Source organism: Ylistrum balloti, unplaced genomic scaffold (assembly GCF_031769215.1).
Source record: "Ylistrum balloti isolate Yb309-2 unplaced genomic scaffold, AGI_CSIRO_Ybal_v1 Utg370450, whole genome shotgun sequence".
In the NCBI taxonomy this organism is placed as follows: domain Eukaryota; kingdom Metazoa; phylum Mollusca; class Bivalvia; order Pectinida; family Pectinidae; genus Ylistrum; species Ylistrum balloti.
The window spans coordinates 3,271,587-3,297,132 of NW_026782299.1; the positions used below are offsets into that span (position 1 = coordinate 3,271,587).

The 25,546-nt window shown below is 33.3% G+C and overlaps 1 protein-coding gene across 1 annotated transcript; it reads right to left on the minus strand.

Annotated features, from left to right (window-relative positions):
* Positions 1-14,332: 14,332 nt before the first annotated feature.
* On the minus strand, positions 14,333-25,092 carry LOC132554910 (phosphatidylinositol glycan anchor biosynthesis class U protein-like). The gene is made up of 12 exons (XM_060219241.1): positions 24,960-25,092; positions 23,675-23,739; positions 22,822-22,893; positions 21,768-21,830; positions 21,166-21,269; positions 20,584-20,684; positions 20,137-20,234; positions 19,427-19,584; positions 18,865-19,008; positions 16,755-16,879; positions 16,008-16,150; positions 14,333-15,805 (listed from the first exon to the last, which is right to left on the minus strand). The coding sequence occupies exons 1-12, from the start codon at positions 25,090-25,092 to the stop codon at positions 15,692-15,694; spliced, it is 1,320 nt and encodes a 439-aa protein (XP_060075224.1). The 3' UTR covers positions 14,333-15,691.
* Between the last annotated feature and the right edge of the window lie 454 nt (positions 25,093-25,546).

Here is a 25,546-nt window from a genome sequence, read left to right on the forward strand (position 1 = left end):
CTCTCCTACCCTTCATAGATTTATTAGAAAACAAGTTGTATTTCCCGATCATTTCCAATTTGAATGAAATCCAGTCATTAAAATTTATTCATACCATACTATAATTAGAGTGGAAATTGGCGATTTTCCTTGTTTAAAACCATTTAGGAATTCTTTATGAAACAATAGTTAAAATGTTTAATAAATATTCAGTTATATTTAGAAAAATAACATCGCCAGCTTTAGTGACTTATCTGCATAGCGATAACATTGATAAACTTATCAATCTTCATTTTTTACATGACAGCAGTTACAAATTACTGATTTAAATACACTAGTAAAATAATGACAATGGAAGTGATAAAACCGGACTTTAAAATTCCTCCCCATACGATCTAAAAGATGATTTACATTTATTCTAAAATGTACAGCAAATGTAATGTGTGATCGATCACATGGTCATTATTGTGACGTCTTTGGACATACTGATACCATACTAAGAAAATGGTTTTAGCACGTGTTCATGATGCAGGTAAAACCACTTACAGCTGTTAATCTATTTATGTCTCTCGCCTCTTATCTTTCATTATTAAGGTACTTGATGTTACCAGTGATATGTCTGGAAAAAATGTTAAAATCAATTTCGAGATACTTAGGTACAACTGTCCGTAGGGACCTACATTCAATCTATGTACTGATGCTGCCAAAAAGAAATGGACATGTTCAGTCGACGTGCAGACTCCGTTCGAATACTCACAGGCACTTGATATCAGACAGGAGAAGGATATGTCAATATTAAGTATTTTCAACATTTATATAACTTTACCAGAGTTGATTTGACATTGCATCAGGAAGAATGTGTCGAGATATGTTCTGCATGTAATAAAAACAGTACAGTGTACGTCACTTTTATTCCCATAAATGTCAGGACTGCAAATGATAGATGAGTTCCTCTCCGGAGTGAAAAAGGAGAATTTAAGTCTACATGAACCTTCTAACGATCACCTAAGATAAAACCTTGTTTTATATTATCAGAAGTGGGCGTGGCTGTAGCAAAACGTGTTGATTTAATATGATAAATGTTCATTTTCATAAATATATATGAAATACGTAATTCACTATTCTTAAAGCAAATATACACCATAGCATTTCTCTTTTTTCTACGTTTGACATGAAAATTTGTGTTAGCATTTAAAATCCTTTTAACGCCTATCCGGGTTCTTGTCCTTCCCGAATATACAATTTCACAGAGCTTATCAAATGAAGATGTTTTCAGTATATTTAAACATTCATGAAGAGATGACAAGTTTTATTTCTTCAGCACAAACGGACACGGAATATTATGAATACTGAATTACAAAGCATATATTTTTAATTGAACAGTTAATTAAGAAATATCTTATTTTGGTTAGTGCATCTAATGATTTCAAATTCAAAAATGAATACGTCAAGTTATACTGCAACCATACACAATCTGTCGGAAGCAAATGTCAATGTATCATCACGAATAAGGAAGTTAGGACAATGATCAGTTAGGGCAACCTCAATCATTCCGATATAATCAACATACAGAGATTGCAATTACCGCTGTCATATTTTAGCGTTTTATGTTCGCCACGAATAGCGCTAAAACATGATTACCGCTACGTATTGAGTAATTATCTAAAAGTACGATACTTTATTCTCTCTATATATTCACGCATGCCCACTACATTACTTCTGCTGTGTATCTAATATACTTTCTATTGTATATCTCTGTACACTATTGCCTGTAAAGATTTTGAGATAATGATAAAATGAATTAAAAGTAACTGCGATCAGCGCAATCAAATTTAACGATATATGTTCGGCACGAAAAGCGCTTAAAAGACTTACGGTTACCATATACACAATGAAATAATTAACTATCAGTTTAAACATTTTAGGATACTGAATAGAAAGTAAAGATAAGCTAGTCCACTCATCTGAATAGTGCATTTCAAAACAACAACGATATAATGGGGTAAACTGTGTCTTACATTTGACGAGTCCTAGAGATTAATTTATTGTTTGGTTCTATTGTATACTATCTATATGTGGATTAAATGGTGCTATATCGCCTGTTTTGTTTTGTTTTGTTTTTTTCAGTCTTCGAAATTGGGTTTTTCGTATCATGATAAATCAGAATAATGACACGATTCAGAATTAACACATAACCTTACTCGATGTTCTGATAACATAATCAGAAATGCAGAAATTAAAAAACTACTGAATAATGGTTCTGATGAACCTTCTTTGATTCTGGTATTTCTTTCGATCAATTTCAGATTTTCCTCGATTGCCTCCTAAGTTTAGCATTTAGGCCCTTAGCATCACTGACGAATCCTAGAAGAACGAAACGGCTGTATGATGCAGTTTAATTCATTTTGGCTATACTGAATCTTATCTAAATTTGTTTTAAATGGTGTTTTTTTTTTTCACTTTTGTGTCTTTTGTACAATCTTTGATTCGTCTCTCCAAACAATGTAAAGAACAATGTAGATATTGTTTTAGCAAATGAATGGCATGGCAATTAGATCAGACATTGTAGAACATTACATTCAGTTTTTGCTTTAGATTTAAATGTGATTTACATTTGTTTTTCATATGTTTTTTCTATTTTTGACATATTTTTATGCGTCCTGAATTGAAGCATCTTTGTACACACACCTCCCTCTTTACATAACTTGTTAATAATGTGCCTTTTTCTTCATTAAGTGATACTGATTAATGCAGTATTTTTTGTGAAAATCTTATATAAAATTCTGATACATAACGTTCAAGTCCACGATAAGTACAGACATACATGTAAATGATATACGCAGTTGTATGAGATATAGTCATATACATGTATTTAGAATAAATACATTTAAATCTGCGAGAGATACAATCAATCTGTAGTACAAACAACCAGTGTCCGATTATCCACCAAACAAGGTAGACATTGCAAAAACAAGATCTTCACGACACTGAGATATGTAGGTCCCACAACTCAACAGAGACAGAGAAGAATATGAAAATGATTCAATGATTTAAGTCAATTCCACAAATATGACCATATCTACATGATTTTAGTAATGAACGCAATTTAATATTCTTTTTTAAAATTTGATTTCCATCCTACGCTCAATACATATGTATTATAATGACACAGGGCAGTGATTTAATAATTATTTTATTGCAAAACTTTGTACAATTGGATTGGGCACAAGTTTTTCCAACTTATTAAGCCCTCTCCATTACATGGATGGTAAAACAATACTTAACTACAAGCAATGTAACAATATATTGAATCATAATATTTTTCATTGAAACAAAAAAAAGAAGGATGTAAAGAAGAAAGGAGGATAGGTGAGGAAGGAAAAAGGGAATATATAGTACAAAGGAAGAAATGCAGAAACTAGCCAAATCGCCCAGAGGCATCAATAATTTTTTGAACAGCTCTAGCTAAAAGTGAGTTTTCAGCTGAACTTAGTCGTACGTCTCCATTTAAAAGTACATCTATCGAGATATCACCCTGATACCACGACAGTTCGGTGAACAGGGTGTTACGAATTTGAATGTAGTTCGAACAATGAATTAAATAATGAAAGGAATCTTCAGAGGGATGTCCGCAGGAGCAAGATGCTGAGTTCATGAGATTGGCTCTGGATAGGTCATAGTTGAGTGAGCTTGCCCTATTTCTTAAACGACAATGAAGAATATTCAGTTGACGGGGGCCATATGATAGGAAACACGATTTAAGCTTGTTGGAGTTTTTTGGACGTAGTTTGGTTTTAAACAATTTTAGTGAACCAGCCGTTTTTAAAGATTCATCTAATCTATTCCAGAGTTCAGTTGTAGAAGGAAAAAAAGAGTTACACATAGATTGAAGACGATAAGTTGGTTGTCGTAACTGATCTGCATTTCGTAAGTGATACCTAGTGAGATTACCAATATGTTCAGGGATAAAGTCAGTGAGGAAAGATGGTGCGATCCCATTAATTATATTATAAAAAAAGAGATAACTTGCGATGTTGACGTCGTAATTTAAGTTCTTCCCAGCCCGTTTCATTTAGTAGAAAGTCAGATCTAGTATAAATGGGTAAACCAGTCACAATTCGGGCTGCCTCTAATTGATTTTTTTCAATATTTGATGACATATTAACTCCACAATTATCCCAAACTTCACAGGCGTATTCTAATAATGGCCTTATGTATGTGAGATACATTTTTTCTAAAGTGTGCCTGTTTAGAATTAATTTTAACCTACGTAAAGTTGCTATATATTTAGATACCTTTTTAGTAACTTCTTCTACGTGTTTATTCCATGATCCATCATTACTCAGTATGACTCCTAAATGTTTGTGATGATCTGTAAGTTCTATATAAGTATTGTTAAAAATAAATTGTGGTTGGTGATCAGGTCGTGTGTTAGATATTATCATTATTTCTGTTTTGTGTGGATTAAAAGACATTAGCCAATCTTTCGACCATTTTTCTAATTTTCTCAGATCAGTATTAACGGCTATTTCTATGTCTGCTATATTACGAGAAGAGTAGGAGAGTGATGTGTCATCTGCAAACAAGCGTGATAAAGATGTAAGTTCTGTGTAGATATCATTTATATAGATTAGAAAAAGTAGAGGCCCTAGAACAGAACCTTGAGGAACTCCTGCAGAGGTATTCATAACAGTAGAGCGAGAATCATTTATAAAGACAGATTGGGTTCTATTGGAAAGATAACTCGAAAGCCATTGAAGAAGTTTACCATTAATTCCATGTTTTTCTAATTTATAAAGAAGACCAATATGCCAAACCCTGTCGAATGCCTTAGAAAAATCACAAAAGACAAATGCAGTATGCTCATAATTTTCTAAACTAAGTTGGAGGGTATGATACAACTCGATAAGTTGATGCGTGCAAGAATGATTTGGCAAGAAACCTGACTGGAATTTGTAGACAAGACTGTTGTCAAAAAGGAAGTTATATATGTGTTTGTATATCACACGTTCAAAAAGTTTACCGATACAGCTAAGAAGAGATATGGGTCTGTAATTTGACACTTTGTTGTGATCACCCGATTTGAAGATAGTATCAATATTTTCATAAAAAAATTCTTTGGCCCGTTTAATCATATTATTAGCCTTATTTCTTGCAGTTTTATATTTGTTCTTATTAAAGTTACTACCTCTTCGAATATATTGTTTTTTTAATCTATCCCTTATTCTAATTTGATGACGTACAGAGTTGTTCATCCAGGGTTTATCATGAGTACGTTTGCAGCAATTAAAATATTGGTAGTTAAAAATTCGCACTTATCATTTACATCATTTAACTCATTCAAAGCGTGATTCCATGGAATATCAGAAATAAATTTCCTAAGTCCGTCAGTGTCAGTTCTATTATATAACCAGACCTTTCTTTTGACCACTTTGTTTATAATACTAGGTACATCAGTAATAACAAAGACAGCATCATGATCACTAATAGATCTATCGATAGTTATAACCTCCGAGTAGAGAATATTCACGCTGTCACTAATTAAAATTGGATCCAATAAAGAAGAAGATTCAGCCGTGACTCTGGTAGGTTCTGTAATAATATTTTTTAAGTTGTAAGATGTAAATATGGTAGAAGGTTCACCTCGGAGAGGTTTAAGAAAGTCTATATTAAGATCTCCCAATAGAATAACATTATTTGTGAGTTCAAAAGCCCGATCAAGAGAGAAATTTATACGTTGCCACAGCCCGTTCAAGTTACTTGTATCAGGAGGTCTATATAAATTACCAATAACAAAAATTTTACCTTTAAAAACAAATTGAGCCCATATAATTTCATCGTTAAGACATTCAAGATCAATTAGACGTTTTGCAACTAAAGAAGAAGAATAGTACATTATTACACCACCTCCAAACATATTTCTATCTTTTCTAAAGGGTTCCTTACAAAAACCATCTATTATAATTTGATCATTAGAAACAGTATTATCAAGATGTGTTTCTGTCAGACAAAGGACATCTATGTCATCAGTCAGTGTTTGGATATAATCAAGTTTGTTTCTCAAGCTTCTGATATTTAAGTGCAGAATATTTAATGAGTGGATGATGGAACTGTTGTTTGATTTAGGACCGGGATTGGGATGGATATCCCCAGCAATAGCCAAAAGAATATAGATAAGAATTGCTATGTTTGAATTTGGAGTAGACATTTGTACAAACGTAAGGAACAAGGTAAAAATCCAACATCTAATGTTAGTAATAAATATGCATGATAATGCATCGAATGAAGTTTTTGAAAAGTGGAAACTGATTAGAACTGTCGATAATTTAGAGTAAAAACTACCTACAGGGCAGTGGCGTAGCAAAACATTTTTAAGTGTGTATGCTTTCAAGAGAGGATCCAAGGGCGAAGCCCCGGTTAAGGGGGTCTAGGGGCGCAGTAAGGTTAAAAAAGTAGGGCAAATATATCTCAATGGAATTCGAGTGTATGTTTAAGCATACAAGCATACATTATTGCTATGCCTCTGCAGGGACTTGGCAAGAATTTCCAACCCACGGAAAATATATGTAATTAATAGTGACTATATCTGCTCTTGATTTCCTCGAGATTAAAGATTCTGATAACAAAGTATAACAACACATTCCTTCAAATATACATCAACTATTTGCTAGTATTTTACCGTAAGACTATGATATTAATGTGTCAGAGCAGATGATTCAAGTTGCTTGTAACAACATCAGGCCATTTTGATTATTTGACGACATACAACATAGATACCATGGATATACTGTGTCCTTAGTAATATGACGTTATCATTCGAAAAATCAATTTTACAGACTTCACAAGGAACTCTTCAAGGTCGGAGTTTCATAAGTCATAAGAAAAGATACCTCCAATCAAAACATGAAATATTTTACTATCGTCTAAGGCGTGCAAATATATACTGAACAATATATCGCTAACATTAATGATCTCACACCATAATTCGTCAGTCGAGCTACAGTTCAGAACAACACGAATGGCAATATGACATAATTCATTTTGAGACAACCATCTCACTGTAACAATATATATATATTTAATAAACAGCTTCCTTATTGTTAAACAACTTTATACGCAGTTCCGCTGCTGGTATGGAATTAACTTGTCTTCTATCAGAACGAACCTGGAGAGTCTGCACATCATATTTAGCTATAATTTTTCTTCATTACGCATCTTGTTTAATCTGCAACCCCACAACCCCCCGCAACCCCCCCCCAACCCCCCCAACCCCCGAAGTGCTTTAAACGGACCTATTTCTCATTCATATATTCCTAAACATATTCATATAAATTGCACTTTCTCGGTATCCTTAAAAATACATAGACAAAACCATACCTGACATTATTTTAAAATATGTAAAAAATATATATGTATTTTAGATCTTGTAAATAATAGACGAGAGGAGAGTGTCTTCGTATCTAATCTGCAGAACGCAGCGAACTATATATATGTATCCTTCTTAACGTATTCAATCAAGAAGGCCGGTACACATACAAGTTTTTGTTCGGTCTTGAATCACTAAATGAATATAACAATAAAGTGCTGCGCCCTCTCTAACATTAGAATGTCTGTGTATGTTAGATTTCACAGCTCACACCAATACAAAGCGGAAGTACTAACTTTAGTCTTAATTGTCTAACTAGTGGTTGGAGGATGTAACACCAGAGCGAATTAAAATCATTTTCCCGTCCCGAATTCTGTTTCGCCTGGGTCAAATATATTAGACTCCACAATTATATGATAAAACAATTTCCAGAATCAGGGGAAAGTGTGAAGAATGGACCTGTACACTTATATTATATACATTTGTCGATACCAGATTACATCTATTTGAAAAAAAAATCTGGAATTACACCGTCGTTCGATCGTAAAAAATTGACATCGTTGTCCTTGGATTTTGCATTCATATTTCCTATGAACAGGACATTTCCTGTTACCAAATATACTGAGAATAATCTTTCAAACTGTCTGAATTGTTCATTAAACATTTCAAACGTCTTGACGACGCAGGCATATTAACTACATTTTCGTACATTACAAAGTGAAATACATCTCTCCTCCAACAATCCTGGAGCTGTCAACCGGTATCTTCTGTACATCTAGGCTTTACTGATACAGAAGTACAACGCCACATCTTATACGACATGGATCTATATCGAACACGGATTTTTCCATAATATCATAACGTACTGTTTGTTTCAAAAAAGGACATACTGCCTCGTTGTAAATTCAGATGAAACATTTCTGTTCATTCCCTACACCTAAAATCTACTGATCTTCTGTTTTTTTTGTTTTTTTTTTTTTTGTTATCTACATTTTATGTAGCTCACGAATGTGTCTGCTATATTGTATAATCTTACAAAGTGAGGTACAAAAATGTACGTTCATTTTGTTCGCCATGAGTTCCGATCTCCGATAGGTAATATCAACTCTATCAATACTGTCTAGTCGAGAATCATCGCCTGTACAGTAGAACCCATCGTCTGTACAGTAGAACCCATGACACGGATCTCGATGTTTGTAGATACTGTCTAGTCGAGAATCATCGTCTGTACAGTAGAACCCATGACACGGATCTCGATGGCTGCAGGTAGTGCCTAGTCGAGAATCATCGTCTGTACAGTAGAACCCATGACACGGATCTCGATGGCTGTAGATACTGGTACAGCTACATATTGCCGTATGGAGGCTAGTGGCTGTCAAAGAGAACTTAGAAACTAATTTATTACAGGTTATTGTTGCAAATGTCCTTACTATAAATGATCAATCAATATATTGTTTACCTGTATTACAACTTACAACAACTTTATTAATTGCTTCCAGTTTTCACTGTCTGTAAAACTTATATTAGATTTCTAGAGAAAGGTAATTTTTGTCGTTTAAGCATACAATGTAATTAGCCTAAATTTAATTTGCCAGCCATGTTTCAATTCTCACTTTCTAAAATGACATGTTTTACATGTATTAAATATAATTAGCCTAAATTTAATTTGCCAGCCATGTTTCAATTCTCACTTTGTAAAATTACATGTTTTACATGTATTAAATATAATTAGCCTAAATTTATTTGCCAGCCATGTTTCAATTCTCACTTTGTAAAATTACATGTTTTACATGTATTAAATATAATTAGCCTAAATTTATTTGCCAGCCATGTTTCAATTCTCACTTTGTAAAATTACATCTTGTTTCACGCTATACGCGTGACTCGTCGAAATATATGCATCTGAATATGCTAACAGCTGATTTACCTTTTTTTTTAGTCAAAATCCCTTTATTGCTTTCTTTCGGTACAGCTTTACTTTGAATGGCTGTCTCATTACTGTCAAACTTGCTGGTTAAAGGCTGGAAGTGATTTGTCAAGTCATCATCCGTATTTATGTTGTATAGAACCTGGATTGCCTCGGACGGTTTAGGGAGTGGATTAACGCTACTCCTTGACGGATCATTTTGTATTCATAACATATGGACCGTGGGTCGGGAATTTGTGCAAAGTCCCTGTGCACGAGAAAAGCTATTTTTTCCTTTCTTTTTATCAACACTATTAATATACTGTAACATTTTTCCTCGTCACATTTATGTAAACTGTGGTGTGATATAAATACATTCTATGACTCTACAGTGATTTAAAATGCCTATAAAGTGAAATCAGTCACCAGAACATCAACATCGGTCAGATAAAATGCTGTACATGTATTATAGATGGGAAGTGTACATGTGTGTGTTCTTATTGATAAACCAATATCTAACTCCGAAATACATACAACCGCCTCTATTCAATACCAATAACAGAACGTTAAATTTCTTGTTTGAATTGGCCAAATATTCATGAGAAATATAATTTCTTCTGATTTCTTAAAGACTGAATCAAGGCCCTTCAGAACGTGTTTATACAAATTCCCAACTCTAACCAAGTCTTATATGTTGTGAGCAAAGTATACTATATCATGGCATGTTGATACTGGAGGCCATTTGTACCAAGTCAGCTAAACCCTTCAGGCGAAAACAAAATGCAGAAATTTCATTCATAATATACAGCATCTGGCATTCGTGTCACGATTTCATTTCCATACAAATTATATAGACGATCAAGATGGTAACCATGGTAACCTATTATAATGCATGTACAAATTGATTTCCAGTAAAACACTATAAAACAATGAAATTGAGATAAATGAATTTGAAGAAGGCTTTGAAATGGTAAAATGAGAACATATTTGCATTATGTAAATAAATTTCACTGCTCCTGAAATGAAGAGTAACTATGTGAATCTTTATGGAGTATTTACATCGTAACGACTATGTCACTATGTAAACTAACCTATTAATATCCATTATGATGACTGCAGGTCATGTAAACAGTGACATCCACTCCCTGGCCTACAAACAATGACATCATATTAAATTAAAACCGACATAAGACAGAGCATGTGGGTAAGGAGTTTGAATATAAACATAATCTTCTGTATTACTTTGATGAGATAAATAGAAATGAATTTTCCAGACAAACATACCATATTATGTTTTCGGAAAAGTTGTCAGATATAAGAACCGTAAATCCTTAAACATGGCAGCTTAATGTTTAAAATAAAGTACTGTATGTAAATAGTTCTGAAATTCTGAAAGATAAATTTTATGTTAAAACATATGTTTCCAGAATTCAAGTTGATAGCCAACTTTAATACAAAGGACGAAATATGCATAAATTTGTTACCAAAAGGAAAACAGTAACTGTAATTGCTGAAAGCAAATTGTAACATTGTTACCAGAATCCAAATTGTTACTTTGTTACCAGAATCCAAATTGTAACTTTGTTACCAGAATCCAAATTGTTACTTTGTTACCAGAATCCAAATTGTAACATTGTTACCAGAATCCAAATTGTAACATTGTTACCAGAATCCAATAAGTAACATTTTTTTTATCAAGAGGGAAATTGTAATTATCTTATTATAAGTGTATTAATTACCATTTTAGTGATGCATTCTGAATAATACCTTTTCATTGCTGTGTTTTTGTGTCTAAATACCTCTTATGAATGCAAAAACATCATGATTCCATTATTTATTAAGAGAAATTCTGTATCAAAATAGACATAGTTTCACAACAAAAACTTACCCACTATAAGTGACAACAATATCTATTTCTACCAAACAAAATCAACACTGATCATATTTAATTATGTGCACACTGTTTGGTTGATATACATCATTAAAGACAAGAGATTCCATTAGTCATAACATTCTGAAATATACAAAAAATTTCTTAAATCACAAACATTCAATCACACAAACTTAGTCAATAGTTCTTTTTTTAAATTTCATCTTAGAAATGTATTGATTATTGGGCGAGTCTTTCACATATTTTTAGACCAACAAAAGTTTTCGATGTTGGCATTCTTTCTTTTTTTTTAAAAGAGAGAAAAAAAACATTTAACATGAATAAAGAATTCCAAAAAGCTTTATATAATAGAAACCACATTTAAGATATTTCACAAGACTAATGTTTGTCGAAAATATTTGTGAAAACAACATTTTCCCATAAAGAGATACCTAAAATGGCAATTTGATTCTAGTCCTTTCTCTTTCAGGATGCCAACCAAGACTGTGACACCACAAATTGTGTAAGGTAAGATGCCATCAGAACCACAATGAGAATTTACAACCATTCTCAATGTGATGACATAGGAAACAGGGAAATGTCCTGATACAGCCATGAATTCATTACTTTAAAAAACAAAACGCCTAGCAGTCTTGACACCTAGTCACCTGATGTCAGCAATATTGAACATAAAGGTTAAGTAGCTTTCAAGTGTCATGAAAAAGAAATGGTGACATTGATGATAGTAAGACAGTGTCAATATATGCAAATCATCAAAACTGTCACCCTATACTATAATACTGTCAAAGTTATTGCCAATGGAAATTAAACAATGTTATCCTCAAAAATGCATTTTTTCTGTAAAAATTATGGTAAACTTCAACTCCTCCCCAGGGGGAAAGGCGAAACCGTAGGTCCATGACATTCACATTCTCTGTCAAACACCTTGAAACCCTTCCTACCAGGGCAAGCTTTTTATTCCAACATGCTACATATGTGTTGAGAAGATTTTAAAACTTGAAATCCATTTGACCCGTTTTGGCCCTGCCCATCAGCCCATGTGGCTCAGCCAGGATCAATATGTGCATGCCATCAATCTGTCATCTTATACTAGTAATTACACTAAAACATGCAATTTTCCTATATAAACTTTAGTAAACTTTATCCCTCCCCAGTGGGAAATGTGAGACCCTGGGGTCATGAAATTCACAATTCTTGTACAGCAAGTTAAGATGCCTCCATTCATGAAGAGCATTTGATTATACCATATCTCCATGTTGAGAAGATTTTTGAAAATTTAGTAAATTTTACAATTTTGGTCCACTCCTCTGGCCCCTTGGGGGTAAGGACCATTATAATTCACTATTTTGGTTCATCTTTTGTAAGAGAAGGTTTCTGTAAAATTTGAAATCATTGAAATCGTTTCAGGTGTTTTTGAGATGACCTAAATCTTTAAAGTTTACAGAATCACAACACCAGGCCCAAGGTGATTGCAGTAGGTCACCATGAGACTTTTTAAATGAAAGTCTGATGGAGTGATATCAGACATACAGATGATCAATCAATTCAAAGTCACAATTATTAATGGCAGCCATGGTAATGACAGACTTGAGACGAGGGCTTTGTTCTAGTGAAACAACACACCTTTACCAAGTTTTAACTGCCAAACAAATGACACATAATATGTGACATTGACTTTTCCTGTCCCTTTTGCAGATAATCTACCATCAGAATATCAGCAGCATCCCAGAAAACACAGCGAGGCCTTAACCTTTCCACGATGCTTCCATTGTTTTATTGTTGTTTGGACTCTGGGGTGGACTGATGGACTTGGGTTTTATCCACAGTCACGAAGTTCTGCAGAAAGTAAGCAGGATCTGCCTCTAAAAGGTTCAGATTAGCACACAACAAAGTCTAAAGGCATGCTTCTGATCAACTGTTAGAAGTCCTGGTACCCTACAGGCTGAGAGATTTCTCACTGCAAGATCTTTCGTAAGAATGGAATGTACTCTTTTCATTTTCATAGGACGCTTCAGACAAAATTTTGACAGAATCCTCACATTCCAAAAGAAAAAGAAAGATCTTAGATAATTTTCCCTATTTACTATTTGGTTCTGCCCCTTCTGCCCCAGGCGGCTGAGACCAATGGTTTATACAAATTTGATACCCCTTCATCAAACAATAATTTAGATCAAATTGTGATAAAATCTGTGCATTTTTATCAGCAGAAGAAGGATTTTAAAGAATTTGTCCCTATTGGACAAAGAAGTTCTTGCCCAAGAGGGCCGAAAATCTGAGTCTAATTTACCCAATATTCCAGACCTAAAAAGGGTAAAATTCTGACATTTCTACAGAAAAAAATGGGGTTTCAGTATTTGCTCAATTTATCCAATCAGGCCCCACTCCAAGAACCATTGTTTATACAAAATTGTTTTCCTTTCACCAAAGGATGATTCCGACTAAATTAGGGCAGAATTCAGTCATTCCAATAGAAGAAGAAAAATCCTAAAAACATTTGCTTTATTTCCCCTTTTGGACTCCACCCCTCTGACCCCATGGGGCAAAGACATGGAATTGAGTCCCATTCACATGAGAATGCCTCAAACTAAATTTGGATAAAATGCTATCATTTTCTCAAGATTAGTAGTTTAAAGAATTTACTAAATTTCCCCATTTTGGTCATACCTCTAAGTACACAAGTAGGTCAAATCCACCATTTATAATAAAAATTGAACAGCTTCCCCAAAGGATGCATCTGACTAAATTTATTTGAAATCCACAAAAATTAATCATTCAATACATTGTCTCTCTAGGCTTGTAGTTGTGATGACGTGATTAAATCACAATACATATCTATAAGTGAACAAATACATTAAACAGTTCTATAAAACACATATACTCTGATTAAGATACATTTACTAATTCAAAAATCAGTACTTTTGAAAGCTAAGTTAATTCAACATTTTTTCTGACAAATAAATAATATGGTCTTGATTAACATGCAAAAAAGCTTTTGTACAATCTTTGTAAATATACTTTCCTCATTACAGCAGTTTCATGACATAGTATTGTAAAATCTGCAATGTATATAGACTTATTTTAATCCCTCAAAGAACACTTCACTGTTCAATTTTCATTATTTCATCAACTGATTTATTTTTTCACGTTTTTATATTTTCCATCTAAAATGAAAAAACAGAAACATTGGCACACCAAACATTCATGAGTGCTTTTTTGTATCAGGTAAAAAGCCCGCTATGGAACTCAAAGCACTGATCACTGCTTTTTTGGACAAGGTACAAAGTCTTATTTAATAACATTTACAAATGACTGTAACAAAGTAGAATGTGGGGGACTATGATTACTAAACTACAAACCTAAAAAACTTAAAAATAGGTCAGTGGTAGATTTCATTTAAATGGCCTTGGTGTAAGATGGAGGTGAAAAAGCTTGAGGACGGATAGATAACACCACACTTAAACATATTTCTTTACCACGTTACTATCTTCATTATATTTACTCATTTTTTCTTACAGACAGATTGGCAATCTCTGACAGGACTATCACTTTTTTCCACAATCCAATCAATTTTCTATAAAGAACACATTGAAAAACTGTGCATTTTTACATAACTCTTTCAAAAACAATATCATTTTGATATAAAGATCTACACCTATTCACACTAAATGCTCTAAAAATATCATGCCCGATTCATTGCTTTTCTCCATAATGAAGATAATTCTTTTAACAAAGTTGACCTTGTGTATTTCAATTAAATCTATCAATATATAACAGCAGTGATATTGTTACATGGTATAGCTGCAGGTGATTTCTGTTATGATCTCCTGATTTTTATAATGTTTTTTCTATCTAAACGGTTACTGTGATAACACTAACAGTTCCACTTCAGTAATGAAAGTAGCACACAGCGAGACACTTATGAAGGGAGTCATCAGTATGGTTATGTCAGAAAACAAATTTGCTGACAAGGAAAACTGTTGTCCTGTCATGTTAATTGTTCAACTGATTAAATACATCTCATCTTACAGGTGCAATAACGATAATCTTTCAATTCTGCAAAAAGATCTTAACAGTTTTGTTGTATTTTAAAACCTAACAACATCTGAGGTAAACCCGTTCAGACCATTAAATACTGATACAGGTCTTGAAACCTTCAGAAAAGTCTGTCAGTAATAATATCAGCATATCTCACACTGTTTCACAAATTTGAATTCTCGTCAAACAGTTCCAGCCGATTGAAAATTGACACACACGTACAAGAAAGTGGTCTGATGCTAAACAGACACATTAAGTCTAGAACTGCTTTCATTTACACATACAAACCAACAGCAAACAAACCAATATGTTATCTTTTAAATGTAACAATTCAGGTACAAATCAGGACCATCTGCAGTTATTGATAAAAGCCTCGTAAGATTTTCTCAAAACTTTCATAATTCAAAAGATCACGATCTTTATTTTGTGCCAGTATCAGCTTCTTCTCTACATTTTGTTTACAAGAGCTCTCTCATCTCTATAAATAAACATGACAGTGTCCCAGCAGTGTGTCTTAGTCCAGTATCACTTGTCCCTGTGAACCGTCAGGCATTATGTGTTTTTTACCGTGATGAATGTCATACTCTCGACGCAGAAATGCAAAAAGAAGGTCTGTGACTAGGAATATCTGAAAAAGCAGCACATATATATTAAACAGTAATAGTTTTTAACTCTTCTCTTATATGATATACATAAACCTGCTCATAATTCACATTTCTTGTGCTAAAATTCAGTGAAGACTATTTTAACAAGTTTGCAAAGATGACATGTACTAGTATCATATTGAAGTCTAATTTTAGGTTTTATTTTCCGTGAATATGTGGTCTTACCTCGGCTGTTGAGAACACTAAAGCAATGGCAAAGTAGAAGTTAGCATTAGCGCTTCCAGCATATAACCATAGATGATGAAGGATCGGCGCAAACACCGTCGTACAGATGAACATGCATGTCACTACAAATGTATTACGCATATCTGAAAAGAAATAGATATTAAGTATTGCACAATTAGGATCCACACTAGATCTAGATTCAATGTTCTTTTTATAAATAAATACATTCAAACTGTTTATCCACTGTATGTAATAATACCTATTTCTTCCTCTGACTTCTTATTTCTTTACTCAATTTATGTTCACATAAGATGCATCATCTAGTGGTGTAGTTGGGTTTTTGTTGATCATGTATGCTACGATATGGATGACACTACATTACTGTAATGTCTATTTTACTGCTTTCACATTTCACATATAAAGAATTCATCAAATCAAAGTTTAAAAGGATCATGCACACGATCTATATTTTTCCATTTACAAAACAATTTTCTGAGTTGTCTTCTATAGAATGAGCATGAATTTTGTAGAGTTTAGAGACTCAAAAAAGTTTTACATAAATTGAGAATAACACAAAATCAATAACATCTCTTTTGACTCATATAAATAAACACTTAAAATGACTCTTTTTCACCTATCAGCATCTATGTTTGAGGCAATGCTTAATTTGTCTACATTTATAAAGACATAACTCCTAATTAACGCATTAATCTACATTCACCCAATATTACCTACATAGATACTTACATGAGAACACATGTTTCCATAAAGGTAGTAAACACAGAAAGAGTCCCACATCAGCAAAACTGGGATAGGATTTAAATATTCCAATCAGGAAGATTAGGAGGTACAGCAGAAAAAGTGGATGTTCTCTACAATAAACATACAGGATATCTTAATTTCTTAATTAATTAATACTTCTAAATTGTCCAGACAAATATTTATCAATTTTTAGTATTGTTTGTTTGTTAGCATTCCATGAATAGCCGGGTCATTCTGAGGCAAGAATTACCCCGAAGTAGCTGGTGGCTACCTTACTGAACAAAATTCACGTGTCAAGTCAGCCAAAATTGTTAGAGTAGGGAGACCAACCATCCAGAACCGTTAGATTAAGAAAGACTCCTTATCCAGAACTATTAGAGAAGGGAAGACCAGTCATCCAGAACTATTAGAGTGGGGAGACCAGTCATCCATAACTGTTAGAGATGGGAGACCAGTCATCCAGAACTGTTAGAGAAGGGGAGACCAGCACTCCAGATCTGTTAGAGAAGGGAGACCAGTCATCTAGAACTGTTAGAGATGGGAGACTAGTCATCCATAACTGTTAGAGATGGGAGACCAGTCATCCAGAACTGTTAGAGAAGGGGAGACCAGTACTCCAGATCTGTTAGAGAAGGGAGACCAGTCATCTAGAACTGTTAGAGTAGGGAAGACCAGTCATCCAGAACTGTTAGAGAAGCGGAGACCAGCCATCCATAACTGTTAGAGTAGGGAAGACCAGTCATCCAGAACTATTAGATTGGGGAAGACCAGTCATCTAGAACTATCAGAAAAGGGAGACAGCCATTCAGAACTGTTAAAAGAAGGCAGACCAGTCATCCAGAACTGTTAGAGAAGGGAGACCAATCATCCAGAACTGCTAGAGTAAAATGTCTTGCCAAGGACACAATCATGACAACACAGAATGATTCATTTCTCAGCTTCATGAAAAACAAAACCGCCTTAGGTTATTAGAATTGAACCAAACACCTCAGATTGTCACTGACATAGTTATCACTGCTCTGAGTCAGTAAAGTCAGAAGAAAATTACCTAATATATTGAAATTTATCGGAAATTTCTTATTGGAAAACTACATTCATTTTGAGATATCATTTGCAAGGAATATTTATTACAATACATGCCCATGGATAACATGATATACTTGAGGTGATCAATATAAAAATTAAAAGTGAAAACAACAGGTCACAATCTCTCCCACTTAAGGGCAATAACTTTGTCAGATACACATAAACATCGTCATAACAGTAAACAATCTGTACATCTGTAAAAAACATCATGACAGTTGAAGGTTCTTTAAAAAAAAATGTAAGTATACAAAGGGAAACAACTCAATATGTCTTTCATGATGAATAATTTGATCCTTAGGTCAACACTATACCTGGGGTCATTGTGTAATTATCAATATTTACAACCTCTTGATTTCTTTAATAGGTTAAATTACATTACAACTGGTTGTTTTTGAGACTGAGAAACAAGTTTGGTGAATAGTAACCAATAAAATTTAAAGGTATGAGGCTTTTTAATCAGCGATTTCCATCAGTAGAAATGCTGTCCTCAGGCCTTGTCTTCATTGTCCTTCAGTTGTTAAATTTTCTTCAATTACATTTTCATTCAGTAATTATTTCTACTCTATAGAATGTGATTTTTTAGATAATAACCATTTTTTGTTTTTTTTTAAAGGATGAAATGTAACCACAACATTTAAGATACATTTTAGTTCATATCATCATTAAAATCTTGTTAACCATTAGAAAATATTAAAAAAAAAAAAAAAATGAAAATTTTCAGTAATTTTTGGTGATTCAATCAGTTGCACTGAAAAAGGATACTCTATCAAATTTTATTTGTAGCAGATATATCTGTAGACTAATGTAATTTTGTTATAACACAAGTCACAACATTAAACTTGTAGTGACTGCTATTTGGCATTACACCCCTTTTTTTAAATCTGACAAAATTTTACCTGTAATTCAGCTGTTTTACATGGATCTTGATGGTTAAATCGCAGTTTACAAGACAATGCTGTATGTCTTCATTTCATGATTATTTTCTAGAGCAACACTGACTGTTTCTTACCTGAGTTTGACAGAGAGTGGAACGGTGTAGATGATGACATTGATTTGAAATACAAAGATGAAGAAAGTGCGGAAATGCTCAAACATCTCGGTAAAAAAATACCAGAAAACCCCCAGATTTGGTGTCAGATCCGGCACAGTCAATCTGAAAACACAGAAATTAGAGAAATAACTGGATATTCTAAGTCTCCTAAAACAACTGCCATAATCAAGCAAAATGATTAATTTGTCAAATATAAAAAATGAATTCATGTCAATTTTATTGAAATAAAAAACAATGTTTTAAATCAAAGCAATATTAAATTCTGTGTAAAATTCCTCTCAAATCAGAAAATAAATTAACATACTTTGCTGTCAAATTAGAAAATTAACACATGATTGAATTACTAATGAATTTCTATCAGTTCAACAGAATATAGAACTATGATATCTTACATAAGACTAAAACATAATAATAAAACTCATAGAGGGTTGTGAATTCTGTCCTGCAAAATATCAAATTTTATAGAAAAGCTTTTGTATAAATTTCAGTAGGAAGTTTCCTTTTTTGTTTGCATGCTTACGTAAAACCATAGGTTGAGTACAGGAAATCCCAGGATTGTTCTAGGTAAGCTGACACACCGATAAATGCTGCTAACCAAGTCAGTGTGATGAAACTGATCTGAGAATAGCTGAACAGGGCCTGGCGATCACAGTAAGTCTCACTGGCAGGCTTGGAATGCTTACAAATGGAAATTTAAACAAAAAATTTGGACAAAGTATAATTATGATAGTTTGTAGCGAAACAAAAATAACTTTCTAAATCTTGTTGTTTATTGAACGAATGGTCCAAATTATTTGTATCAGTAAATATCAAAACATTTCAAATATCAGAAATATATGTGTTGAATGAAATACAATACACTGAATCTGTTCATATTAGACAATTCACATCATCCCTTAGCTCAGATGGACTATCAAATCAATGTTTGCCAAGCAAATATGTTTTAAATCCAATTTATTGCAAAATATTGTTAAGACTTAAAGTATCATTCACTCAAAATGGTGTGAGAAAGAGGATTCTCAACCCAAAGGGTAAAGTTCTTATGTTGAAAACGTATGGCTATTCCCAGGTCTGATTCAGAATCTAACTACAAGGGTTGAGATTTCATATCTTCCACTTACATGGTCAGATCTCATATAACTGATATTGATGGTATTTCTGAAGACATGACTGACACTCCTGTTCTTTTATTTGAGAAAGAACTAAATATTACCCTTACATCATACGAACCTTGTAAAAGTAAATAGCCACTGGAGCCAAAAGGATGATGGGATACATTGTGAGGTAGGAAGCTAATGCCAAAAAACATCCACACATAATTTTGTTACCTGTAAAAGTAAAAACATTCTATATAATTATCAACATACATTGTAAGATCTTGTAAAGTTAGTAAAGGGCAATAACTCTATATCAAATGATGTACCACAGGTAAAAAGATTTGTTAAATATGCCTCAAAATAGATGAAACATAATAACAAAGGACAATACCTCTGAATATATAGGGAAATAATGGATGAAGAAGTATATTAATCATATCTCAAGCCAGACAATGTATGCTATTGAAGGACAATAACTCAATACAGTGGCTCCACTGTGATATTCAAAGTTAAGCACATAATATCATTTGGAGTATGTATGACCTGCAATTTTAAAATTATATAAAGAAAACAACATTACCCTTCAGTAAGAAGTACATGGTAAACAGGATTGCCATGTTGTTGAAAATGCCTGTAGACCTGGCAAGGCAGGCTGCTATACAGTATGGATTGAAAGCATGACTGAAAAGGTAGAGACAAAGCATAATTTAATAGAACTACAGTGTTCCATCAAACACAGGGATAAAATTCAACATTAGTTCATTTATCAATAATTGAAAAGTAAAACCACAATATGATTTTAAGAAATGTATATTCATAAACAGCCTTTTTTCAATTGGATAAATATTTGAAGAATTAAATAAACTGAAACCTTTAAGCAATGGGTTAGATTTTCATTGGGTTTTTTTTGCAATTTTTCACATTCAGCACATTTCAGGTAGAGAGAGAAATTTGTTGAGGAACAAACATTTTCAGCATGATCATTTTTCTAACACATTAGTATTAGAAAGTAAATGGGACAATTTATAGTTTACAAATCCCTGACAGGTCACAGGACACAACATTTCTTGTCTGTATATAACTCTGAGGATGAAACAACCCAGAAATGTATGACAATGCTGAAAGTTAAATAAACATGGATGAACTACCTAGGAATACTCACGCTATTGTGACAAACAGCTGGACAGATTGTAGGTCCTCTGTTCGCAGAATAAGGCTATCTACATCAGTAGCATAGTTCTTGACATTATGGGCCTGATGCATTAACTATACAAACAGATTGTGATGGGAATAAGTTGAAATCTTTTATATCCAAGGATTAACTCAAGAAAGCTGAAATAATTCACCCACTGGTTTATTGATCTATCATTACAATGTGTACAATAGTTGTCTTGGAAATAACAGTAAAATCTACAACACAGGAGTTATTGCGAGTGTATTCTGTATCTCCTACATTATCCAAGTCACCTCTCTAAATATTTATAATAAAGAATAACCTGTAGATCACTTAGGCAATAAGAATTGTATGGTTTAAGTGTCACTACACTTGAAGATTTTTGGAGATGAAGAATGAGGAAAATGTTATTTGTCTCTTAAAATAAAAATAAAAAACATTCATGCAGCACTTTAACTCTACATATCCTTCCACTTCTCTCAATTTTTTCCTTAAATATTTTTCTAAATATTTGTCAGACCTTTCAAAAACATATCTTCATCTGTGTTTGGCCTAATGGAATGCATTGATATATATATATTTATAATTACCAAATATCCTCCGAACATCCTTGTAATTTTCAACAGCAGGATAGCACACACCAAATCAAAGGCCTGAAATATGGAATATTGGGTACTTTGTTAGATATCTGGGAGAAAGAAAAACACACACATGAGCATACATGATAAATAATGTATCAAACATATCTATACACAGAAACTGTGAATCACACATTTACATAGGTATAGCTATATTTGAATTACACAGGATTAACTGAAAATGTGAATTACACCTACTTACTTTAAAATCATCTATAATTATTATGTGAATCACATCTATTGTGCGATTCACACCTGCAAACTGAAAATGTAAAACAAACCTACAAGCTAAAAGTGTGAAACATACCTACCAACTGAATATTATACTGGTATACAATTATTATGTGAAACACCTACGAACTGAAAATGCAAATTATATCAAAACACAGATAATAGGTATCACACCTAAATGCAAATCCTACATGATGTATAGGTACACAGATAATAAGAATCACACCAATGCACAGAAAATGTGAATCACACATAAAAAGCTTAAGTGAATCACACACTATACACATAGTGTGTATCTTAAAGTCAAATGATAAACATTGCCCGATCTCAATTCTTGAAAGACAAGTGATTTTTGTAAGATTCAAGTGTAGAATATCAATTCAAATTTTAATGAGTCTCAATACTTAAGAGATAGAAATAGCAGGTTTTCAAAATTTGAGTTAGTCCCTAAGGAAAAGCAGAGAGCAGGACTTAAGTATGTTGGACCCAAAACCCACTGGAATATTAAATAACATTGAATATTTTAACCTGTGCCCTTATCTCAACAGTCATGATAATTAGGTATAACACAAAAAATTCATACAATTAACTTTAACAATAATCTAAAGTCAATATGAAATAGAGGACAGAAGTTCTATATATATAACACATTTACAACACAACACTCCAACATTATTTTTTAAGATTTTGAAAATTTACAAGTCTGGGTACTGAGTTTTTGTAAATAACTATTAAATCAAGTATAAAGGTGACAAAACAATTACTCAGAACTTACCACAAACATCAAATTGATGTTGTTTTGTGAAAACTTGCTCATGAAGCCCAATAACCTCAGCATCAAAGGTGTCTGGAATTGAAATGAAATTGGTACTAGTTCATAAAATATAACATTTAGATGATCCTGTTTATATGATTAAGCATATTATATCTAATAACAAGACCTTCATACACAGATGATGAAACAAATCTGTGTATCTGATAATGTGAATCACAAACGTCCTTTATATACAGATTATATACAAATATATGATAATTGATCAGATAATAACATATATTTAATTGATTCTGTTTAAGACCAGACCCATTGACCTCTTGCTTTATGAACATGTAATGACTTCTAACAAATACGCTATAAACAGGAAACCTACTTCCTTGAGCTGTAAGAAAACAACTAGCATCTCAACAGGGTCACATATTTCTTTTGGAAAGAATTTGTACTGAATTCCCCTACACAATCTTAACTAACAATGTGTATGGAATACTGGTAAGGCTTAATATTTATGTTCATATGTCTTTGTGTCCCTATATGGGCACATGAATCATGTAACAAATCTAGATCAACAAGCCATCCCTTTAGAGGGAACCCGAAACCACCAGTCTTTTTTAACTATTTTACCAGAGAAAAGCTCATGCAGCAAAAATGGGGGTAGGCTTATCTCAATCTAATCTAATATTGGATAATTAATAGGTTGCGATTTGTCAAATAATTAGACCAAAAGGAAAAGCCTCACAAGGCTGCAATTAACTATACTCTATGAAATAAGCTTCAGTTTAAAGAAAGAGTATCTTATCTGAAAGACAAAAAGGACATTCCAAATAAAATATGAAATACAACACAAAATACAAACCTCATGAAAAAGGTCTCCTGAATATGGAGAAATAAAACTCTGCTTCAGAGACAAGCCTTCCATTGCTGTAAAAGAAATTGCAAACACTAACTTAAAGTGCCATAACAATAGTGTATATACAATTTGTGTTTTCTGTTTTCAAAATTAAAAGAAAACTAATTCATTTATATTGTAGAAGCTCAGAGTACAGGTCCCCTTGCCAGCCTCAGCTATTAGGAATTTCCCTTTAGACAAGTGGTAAATTGTCTAGCTAGAGACTGATGGGCTGCTTGTTTGAACGTTAACCCCACCAGTGGCTGGGTGTTTTTCCTTACTCCTTCTTATAACAATATAAAAGGGTAAAACATCCATATCCAAATATGAAACTAGCACATTACCATATCTGGTTTTGACAAATTAAAGGAACTTGTGTATGGCACTATCAAGACACATTTTGTGAAATGATTGCTGGAAAGTGCATTTGGTTTGTACGTGTACATGAACAGCACTTGTTTGGGTTGTAGTTTGTGAACTGGGAAAATTTTTGAAAAAATATGATGACAGGAAAACTTTTGTATTGTGTTTTTTATATGCATGAGGGTCAAAATTATATATAATTCATATATATCATATACATAAATTTTTGAATTTTCCCAATCTTCACAATGATCAATTAAGCATATACCATACAAGCTAAGGCAAGAGAACACAACTGGAAGGGAATGTAGTGTGGAAGATTTTAACTGTATGTGGTGTTTTAGATGTGGTCATTTTCAACGAAGCACTATAGGGAATTTCCCTTCAGCTTCACTTGAATGGCAGTTGACTGGGTTTGATCCTCAGTGGTGGCTTATAATTCAGTTATATATACTTTCCATCTCTGTTAACCATTAAAGGGGTTTCGACAGCTCGACCATTCGGTTAAGAGGGGTAGCCTTTTTAACATCAGGTGAAAATCAGGGGTGTGTGAATCAACGCTCCTCACCTATGTCAGTATGTGTTTCTCATGAAATTGGGAAATGGACCGGTTCGTGCTGACGTGGTTGTTTCCTTGGGTATTTAGGAGCACTATTCCTTATTTTGTTAATTTGTCTGGATTACATCCGACGGGCCTCTCATACCTATTCGATGAGGTAGCTACCAGCTATCACTAACTGACTTCCACTCAAAATGACCTTTCCTCTAAAGATAGGTAAATACATTTACATGTACTTGATTAGCTGCAAAATTGTCAGAGCTAGGCCGGCTAGGGAGGGGGGATATACAAACATGAGCACTTGTAATTATCATTCAAATAAAAACATACCTCTCTCCCATGAGGTCATCGGTGTCACAATTTCTGCTCTCGTTGAAAGCCATTCTGGGAGAAATGATCTGTAAAGCCAAAGCCGGAAGAATACTCCGGCTATAACGCAAACCAGAGTTTGCAAAGCCGCCATTATTGTTTCCGTGTCAGGGTCTCAATCGTGCTCAATCGTGTATGATCAATAAAAGGCTCGTAATCAATAATTCAAAACGTTCTGACGACGTTGATTTCAAATATTATTCCGAATGGTGAAATACCGGTAAAGGGAAGGTACTCTTGTGAAATAAACAAAAAACTGCGGGAAACACCAAGGAAATAGTAAGTAAGTCGTAAATGGTGTTATTTCAATATTTTGAGGCATTTCATATTTTTTCAATCCGCTTAGAAACTACGTATGTAAAATTATTAGTTAAATGAAATTATTTTGATTTGAACGCAATGTTTATTACCTGTAGATGAGTGAAGGAAAATTCGTTGTCATCAGCGTTCATTTATTTTTTTCCCCTCTAATCGCGGTATATCTAGATTATCAGTCCTCTACACCAGACTCATATATGTAAATACATAATATACAGGTATAGAAAATA

Bases quoted from the DNA above. Each gene is read 5' to 3' on its own strand.
- LOC132554910 (XM_060219241.1), bottom strand. From the start codon at position 25,092: ATGGCGGCTTTGCAAACTCTGGTTTGCGTTATAGCCGGAGTATTCTTC. The intron at 20,685-21,165 runs GTGAGTATTCCT...CTACCTTTTCAG, and splicing joins CAGCTGTTTGTCACAATAGC to TCATGCTTTCAATCCATACT. The intron at 15,806-16,007 runs GTAAGACCACAT...CTGCTTTTTCAG, and splicing joins TAGTGTTCTCAACAGCCGAG to ATATTCCTAGTCACAGACCT.